Source organism: Lycium barbarum, chromosome 6, assembly GCF_019175385.1.
Source record: "Lycium barbarum isolate Lr01 chromosome 6, ASM1917538v2, whole genome shotgun sequence".
Classification (NCBI taxonomy): Eukaryota; Viridiplantae; Streptophyta; class Magnoliopsida; order Solanales; family Solanaceae; genus Lycium; species Lycium barbarum.
In genome coordinates this window covers 18,608,566-18,617,266 of record NC_083342.1, presented here as the reverse complement: position 1 = coordinate 18,617,266, position 8,701 = coordinate 18,608,566, and the positions used below count along the sequence as shown (strand labels likewise).

The 8,701-nt window shown below is 38.2% G+C and overlaps 1 protein-coding gene across 1 annotated transcript; it reads left to right on the top strand.

Moving 5' to 3' along the window:
* Positions 1–2,530: 2,530 nt before the first annotated feature.
* Positions 2,531–8,311, top strand: LOC132643894 (uncharacterized). The gene is made up of 9 exons (XM_060360432.1): positions 2,531–2,998; positions 3,070–3,321; positions 3,423–4,081; positions 7,112–7,361; positions 7,449–7,492; positions 7,535–7,598; positions 7,692–7,803; positions 7,905–8,020; positions 8,093–8,311. Exons 1-9 carry the CDS (start codon positions 2,531–2,533, stop codon positions 8,309–8,311), a joined length of 2,184 nt encoding a protein of 727 aa, XP_060216415.1.
* The last annotated feature ends 390 nt before the right edge of the window (positions 8,312–8,701 follow it).

The following is an 8,701-nucleotide window of genomic DNA, read 5'->3' as shown; positions in this document are numbered from 1 at the left end:
GTTGTTATTGAGGGTGATCGTCGTACAGGTAAGACTTGTTGGGCTAGAACACTGGGACCCCTTAATTACTTATTGGGCCCAGGATCTATCTATCCAAGGCCCAAGTTGAGACCCAAGTTGAGGCCCCAGTTGAGGCCCAACACTATTATTGGACAAACATTCGTGCGGGGGCACATCCGTAATTATACATTAGTGCGGGGGCACATCCGTAATTATTCATTAGTGCGTGGGACCCCAATTGATAATGACATGTACGGAAAAAGCCAATACGACAAAATTTAGGCGGGAATTATTGCGGCTATGTATTTTAACTTAAAGTAAGACCCACGTGCCAAAATCTCGGCCATCCGGTAATATTATAACGGATGGCTGAGATGAGGCTAAGGAATTCATATATAAGAGGACCCGATATATCGGTCTCAGCAGGTTTTGTATAGGTCTCACATACTATTCCTCTCTCAGCCTCTTATTTAAACTGCCATTTATTTTCAACATGCCTACACCACCAAAACGTTTTTGCATTAATGCTAAGAATTATTTCCTGACATTATAGTAATTGTTAATATATATATATTACCAATAATTATATATAACTCCAGCTAATTATTTATAATATATTATTTATAGCTGAATTGCATTTATATATAATATTAAATATACTTATATTTAGTATTATATCGGCGTAGCTGAAAACATTGTCTAACCCGCTGCGCGGACACACAAACCTAAGAGTATTGTTATTGAGGGTGATAGTTGTTATTGCGGGTGATAGTTGTTATTAAGGGTGATCGTCGTACAGGTAAGACTTGTTGGGCTAGAACACTGGGACCCCTTAATTACTTATTGGGCCCAGGATCTATCTATCCAAGGCCCAAGTTGAGACCCAAGTTGAGGCCCCAGTTGAGGCCCAACACTATTATTGGACAAACATTCGTGCGGGGGCACATCCGTAATTATACATTAGTAAGGGGGCACATCCGTAATTATTCATTAGTGCCGGGGCACATCCGTAATTATGACATGTACGGAAAAAGCCAATACGACAAAATTTAGGCGGGAATTATTGCGGCTATGTATTTTAACTTAAAGTAAGACCCACGTGCCAAAATCTCGGCCATCCGGTAATATTATAACGGATGGCTGAGATGAGGCTAAGGAATTCATATATAAGAGGACCCGATATATCGGTCTCAGCAGGTTTTGTATAGGTCTCACATACTATTCCTCTCTCAGCCTCTTATTTAAACTGCCATTTATTTTCAACATGCCTACACCACCAAAACGTTTTTGCATTAATGCTAAGAATTATTTCCTGACATTATAGTAATTGTTAATATATATATATTACCAATAATTATATATAACTCCAGCTAATTATTTATAATATATTATTTATAGCTGAATTGCATTTATATATAATATTAAATATACTTATATTTAGTATTATATCGGCGTAGCTGAAAACATTGTCTAACCCGCTGCGCGGACACACAAACCTAAGAGTATTGTTATTGAGGGTGATAGTTGTTATTGCGGGTGATAGTTGTTATTGAGGGTGATCGTCGTACAGGTAAGACTTGTTGGGCTAGAACACTGGGACCCCTTAATTACTTATTGGGCCCAGGATCTATCTATCCAAGGCCCAAGTTGAGACCCAAGTTGAGGCCCCAGTTGAGGCCCAACACTATTATTGGACAAACATTCGTGCGGGGGCACATCCGTAATTATACATTAGTGCGGGGGCACATCCGTAATTATTCATTAGTGCGGGGGCACATCCGTAATTATTCATTAGTGCCGGGGCACATCCGTAATTATGACATGTACGGAAAAAGCCAATACGACAAAATTTAGGCGGGAATTATTGCGGCTATGTATTTTAACTTAAAGTAAGACCCACGTGCCAAAATCTCGGCCGCCTTGGCTGAAACTGATGGGCATGTTGGTCTCTTAAAAGGCCCAGAAGTTTCTTCTAGTCCAACTAGGTCATCAAAAGGGGTTGGGGCTGCTGATAACTTAGATAAAGAGGGTGTTGGGGCTGCTGCTGATAACCTAGATCACGAGGGTGTTTGGTCTGCTTATGATAGCCTAGATCAGGAAGGTGTTGGGGTTACTCCTGAGTTTGTATATGGGGCTGAAGCATCTAATATATCTGATTGTGTGAGTAGTGATTCAGATCTAGGAGAAATACCACCAGAAGATGGGTCAGATATAGATGAGGAGTTGAAAGCTATTAGACAAGAAAGAAGAAGTAAACAAATAAAGAAAAAAAAGGCTGCTGCAACTCAAGAAATTCCAGTTGGAGAGGCTGGTGGTATAGATAGAGGGTTTGAGGATATTGGGAAAAATAAGTCTAACAAATATGCTGGGAAATTGGGTGGAGATGAGGAATATATTGATAGCTCTGACTAAAGATAGTGAAGAACAGCTTGATGTAGATGCTGTAAGGGGGGTAGATTTACCTTCTAGAAGGAAAAGCAAAAAAGTTAGGTATGATGAAGATTGTGAGGTGGCTGTTTTTGAGCTTGGAATGGTCTTTGATGGTGTAACACAATTTAGAAAGGCTCTAGCAGACTATGTTATAGAATATAGGAGGCAGTTGAAGGTAAGACCAAATGATAGCCATAGGGTGAGGGCTAAGTGTAAAAATACCAAGTGTAAGTGCGTGTTGGCAGCTAAGCTTGATAGGGATACAAGTGATTTTAAGGTGATTACCTATCATCCCATTCACAAGTGTATTCCTTTGAACAAAAACAAGATGTGCACTTCTAAGCTAATAGCAAGGAAGTTCAAGGACAGAATTGTTTCTCAACCTTATATAAGGATATGGGAAATTCAGGAATTGGTAAGGGACAAGCTTGGTCTTTATGTTAGTAGGACTGTTTGCCACAGGGCAAAACAGAAGGTTATGATAGAAAATATAGGTGACTGGAATCTGGAATTTTTCAGATTATGTGACTATGCTGACATGATCAAGCAAACCAATTCAGGAAGTATTGTTGGGTTAAAATTGATAAGGAGACTGAACCTGGGAAAAACTTTTTTGTGTACTTCTATGTGTGCTTCCAGGCATTTAATCAAGGCTGGTTGGATGGGTGTAGAAAAATAATAGGATTTGATGGTTGTTTTCTGAAAAGAGCTTGTAAGGGTGAGCTATTGGTAGCTGTGGGCAAGAATGGGAACAACCAAATGTATCCTATTGCCTGGGCAGTGGTGGATACAGAGACTAAACATAGCTGGAATTGGTTCATAAAGTACTTGATTGCTGATCTAAATTTGGGAAATGGTGAAGGATTGACTATAATGTCAGACATGCAAAAGGTACCATTTCTGTTCCATTTAATTAAAATTTCAGTTTAGTAGAGGACATTTCAGTATGTTTAACTATTTTTTTTTTTTGGTACTTTGCACACTTTTGGAAGGGACTTATTCCTGTCTTATTGAAGCTGCTGCCAAATGTTGAGACAAGGAGATGTGCTAAACATGTTTGGAGTAATTGGCACAAAGAGTGGAGAGGAGAAGAAAGAAGGAAGCAGTTTTGGAGATGCTCTAAGGCTAGTTTTGAAGTCAAGTTTAAAGAGGAGATGGATAAAATGGCCAAATTGGGTAAGCCCAAGATAATGGAGGACTTTATGCATTATGAGCCTTTTACTTTTTGTAGGGCATATTTCAAGTTTCATTCCAAGTGTAATGTTGTGGAAAATAACATGTGTGAGACTTTTAATTCTTGGATCTTAGCTGCTAGACATAAATCTATTATCACCATGTTAGAGGAAATTAGGCATAAAATGATGAATAGGCATGTAGACATGATCAAATTTGCTGAAACTTGGATTGATGATATTGCCCCTATGGCAAGAAGAATATTGGAAGAGAACAAGGAGTTGTCTAATAGGTGTCATGTTCAATGGAATGGGGTTTATGGTTTTGAAATTAGAGATGGTGGGTTCACATTTGTTGTCCACTTGGATAAGAAATATTGTGACTGTAGGTTGTGGATGTTAAGGGGTGTTCCTTGCCCTCATGCTGTTTGTGCTTATTATTACTTGAATCAAGATCCTGATGCATATGTAGAGCATTGGTGTCACGACCCAGCCCCGTGGGCCGCGACTGGTGCCCTATCTGGACACCCAAACAGACTTACGTACCAGATCGACATATCAAAGATTTATTCAAACTTGACATGCGCTATTTTAAACAGATACTGGAAACAAATATCATCTTAAGCGATCGCCCGTACAAAAACATCATATCAAATCCGGTAGGCTGGCGGAATACACCTCGCCCAGATATACATACACACATATACAAACATATGGGCCGTTTTGGCCATAATAGCAAACGGGACCGCATTAAGACGCAAATCATAATCACAAACGAACAAACATGACCCATGACCCACATATATGACTACAGGCCTCTACAAAACATAACAGAAACATATGATGGGACAGGGCCCCGCCATACCCAAGATAGTCAAACATATATACAGAGACATATACAATGAAAGGTCTTTACCAAAAGTATGGGCTCCGAGTCAAAGGAGCACTCCAAAGTAGCAGAATGTATCCTACACTGGCGGTTCACCAGAACAAACGTCTGTACCTGCGGGCATGAAACGCATCCCCCGAAGAAAGGGGGTCAGTACGAAATATGTACTGAGTATGTAAAGCATGAAGTACAGTAATTCAAATCAGAACCGAAATAGGGAGTATGGAAAGCGGTTACAGAATCAGTATATCAAACTTGTTTTAAAAACATAATTAATGCAAATAAAATCATGCATAAGGCTCAGGAACGTGATCGCCACAGCACATCATACTCCAGAATGTTTCAAATCTCCGTACAATCCCCTAACATATCATATCATCATATCATATCAGAACATCAGAACATATCATATGCCATATCACATCATAACACCGTATATAAGCGGCACCCGGCCCTATGGCGAGGTCTCGGGCACCGTAACACATCATACTGCCGAATATATAACATAGTGCGCACGATCACAAAACCGGCCCGGGATCCGGCGAACGATATCATAGTAGTAGGCACGAGCAGAGTAATGCGGAAACCATATGCATATAAATAAATAAATTTCAAAACTCAATGAACAAATGTATTTACGGCATCCGAAGGCTCAGAAATCAGTTTCGGGTCAATCGGAGTTAGTATACGAAAGTTACAAACTTTTGAAGTACAGAACTTTCTAAAAGCATTTCAGGAGCTCTTTTCGGAAATTCAAGTGACATTCATATTAGGGGAACTTTCAACCATTACTATGGAGCAAATCAAATGGAGCCTTTAAGATCATATGTACGTATCAAAATATATGTATCCAAAACTTTAGCCATATCAAATATTTTTCGGACATCATTATGGATCACATATTCATACTAGAAAACTTGCGGATAACATTATGGATCAAATCAAATGGGGACTTTAAGACCATATTTTCATATCGAAATGTTCATCAAAGGCTTTAGTCTTCTCGTTTTTCTTTCGAACAACATTCGGAACATAACAAATAGAGTCTTTGAACATCATAAAATATGTATCCAGTCATATGGAATAGCTTATGGAGGTCAAAGATGTTAGCCATCCTAATGGCTCTAAGAATAGGATTTTCTTTAGGAGCATACTTATACGTTATTTGTTCATTCCAAAAAAAGTCATGCCAAAAGAAAGAAAGGGAGGCTTTACATACCTCAATCGCTCGCTAACAAATCCTGATCACTCGCTAGACAAATCCCGACTCAAGTCTCGGGTTCTCCAAGATCTACAATAGCGTTATTAATTACCAAACATTAGCTACAAGTACTTAGAAATCCAAATTCTAACTAGCACTTGTCTACAGAAATTTCGGTAGCATCTCCCCTGTAAATTCAACATTCCAGAGAATTTAACTCGGCCAAATTCATCAACAACCACACCAACGATACCAACAACCATACCAATAACATCAATAATCAATTCAAAACACATTCTAACATTAGCAACTTTCTTCTCTACATAGCGTATCATATTCGATTCAACTACGAATTTTCAAGCCGATATCGACACTTACATATTCACTACTAATTCAAGATCATTCAAGTGCAATTCAAAAGCATTTCATACCATTCTACAAAATATACAAAAATCCCACCAAAAACTATAATTCACCTGAAACCTCCAACCTTCGACACAACATTCACAACACATTTTTCATCTCCCAATTTCATCAACAACAACCACAATTTGCACCTTAACAATTCCATTTCCATAATTACATAAATATATAATAAAATCACAAAATTTCCTACAACAACTTACAACAAATTTTCATGTCAATCTTGAACCATTATTCTTCCATTTACATCACAAGGTCACAACAACACAATTAACAAGCTAAATAAAATTAATCCATCTTCTCCTCACCATAACAACATCACACGGCCACATATATCTACACACACCCACACGGCTCACTCAACACACAACAAATCCATGATTTTCATTCAATTCTACTCACTATATCATATATAAATCTTCCATAACAAGAAAAGGGTAGAATTCTTACCTTTTTCCAATTTTTCCACTTGCTAAAAAAAGTACTTTCTTGCCTCAAAATTTATATCACGTCGAAGAGGGTCTTGAGCTTAGTAGGAATTCAAGAAGAAATAAATTTTTGCATCAAAGATTTGGGCTTCAAGATTTTTTTTTTTTCTTTTTCTTGCTCTAGCCGAACCCCTCTCTTGTTCTTGAAGTTTCTAAATATGATGACTAGTAACGGACCCTTCTATTTATTTGTCTTGCACTTAATTTCCCATGGGCCTTGGGCCAATTTTTTTTTTTCCTCTTGGTCGGCCTCTTATGGGCCATTTTTTTTTTTTTTTTTTTCATTTTTCCAAGCCCAATTTCTTTTGGTCCATATTTTGTAATCCACGAAACTAATTTTCGAAATTCCAATTTTGCCCTTAGCCTTCCTCGATATTTCCACATCAACATTTCATGGACAACACACATATATTAAATAAAGATCAAATTATGGCCTTATTTCTTACAAGTCAAAATTATTTCGAATTTTCCGAACATGCGAAAATGCGGGATATACCAATTGGTATAGGAAGGAAACATTTCTTAAGGCTTATAGCCACTTCATCCAACCTATTACCAATATGAGGATGTGGCCTAAGCCTACAAACCCATCAATAGAGCCTCCAGTGCCAAGAAAAATGCCTGGGAGACCAAAGAAGAAAAGAATGAAGGATAAAGATGAGCCAAAGAAATATGGAAAGATGTCAAAGAAAGGTGTGAAGATGACTTGTTCATTGTGCAAACAAGTTGGCCATAACAAGACTGCCTGTGGAAGAATAGTAAGTACAATTGAATTTGTCATATTCTTAACTTTAGTTTGTTACATATAAATCTCTAATTTTCATCCCATTGTTTCTGTTTGGTAGCATGGAATGGGTGGTCCTTCTCAACTAATACCCTCAACTGAAAGGCAAGGTGGTCAATCTTAACCAACTCCACCAACTCAATCCAGCTCTGTTTGTAGTGACACAAATTCTGTGCCAAAAGATGCCCAAACTGTTGCTCCAACACCAGCAGTAAGTATATCTTGTAAAAGTTATTTACATCTTCATTTAAATTGTACAATTTATACACTTTGGATCATTTATATTTTTAATTGTGTAATATAGTCTAGAACGAAGAGTCCTGCATATCCAAGTGCTAGTTCACAATCAAGCTCAATTTGTGGTGACACAAGGGCTGTGCCAGTAGCTCCACAAAAGAGGGCTCAAGTTGGAGCTGGCAGGGGAAGGGGCAGAAAAAAAAAATCACAAATGCAAGAGGGGTACCATTTGTGAGTGCAAGAGAAGACTCTTCTTCAGGTCAATTGCCACCATTATCAGGCCACAAAAGGGCATATACTACTGCTGGTTTTGCTGCAGCTACTGGAAATAAAAGTAGGCCTACAACTGGTTTTGGTGTATACTCTAATCCTGTTACTGGAGCACAAGTCTTTAATGTAAGTTCACTTTATGATTTGCCTTTATCTTTGTTCAACACAATTTACTAATGTTTCACATTTTAATTGAAGCCTGGTACAACAAGTGAGAGGGTTCTACATGGTGCAACAAACTTGAACAGTGCTTCACCAACAAATATTGATATTGGTTATAAAGCTCGTGGACTGAAATGGCAAGGAAAAGATGCAATGACCACATCACAACTATCCCGATTGAGAGCCAACAAGAGAAACCAAAAGGCTGCATCAGAAGCAACCAGATCTTCAGCAGAAAGAAGCTCCAACAAGTAGTTAATGTAGGAAATTTGTCATATTTAGGGTATTTGAAACAATGTCTTTAGTATATGTAAACTGCAGCAGTGCTGTCTAGCTAGACTTATTATTATGCATTACTGTTGTGCCAATGACATTAGCAATGGTACTTTTCGATTTGTGCTAATCAAATTTGTGCCAATACTACTCTTCAATTTATGCCACTGAGTCAAACATGCACGGGGCAGATCAATAGGATTGGAATATAGGCAGCCGTGGCAGTTGTGCCATTTCAAGACAATAAATTTCCTCAAAATACTCAACAACCAAATAAATGGGACGGTTGGAGTCAAATACAACCGATTAGCCCATAAATCAAACACCACATCGGGTGAATTCAATTCACTTCATTGAATTCACCCCATCCAA

What these genes read in the sequence shown, in the direction of transcription:
- LOC132643894 (XM_060360432.1), top strand. Translation starts at nt 2,531, where the DNA reads ATGGTCTTTGATGGTGTAACACAATTTAGAAAGGCTCTAGCAGACTAT. An exon ending in AAACCAATTCAGGAAGTATT is followed by an intron (nt 2,999 to 3,069) that starts GTTGGGTTAAAA and finishes GTGTGCTTCCAG; the next exon opens with GCATTTAATCAAGGCTGGTT. An exon ending in CTAATACCCTCAACTGAAAG is followed by an intron (nt 7,493 to 7,534) that starts GCAAGGTGGTCA and finishes AACTCAATCCAG; the next exon opens with CTCTGTTTGTAGTGACACAA.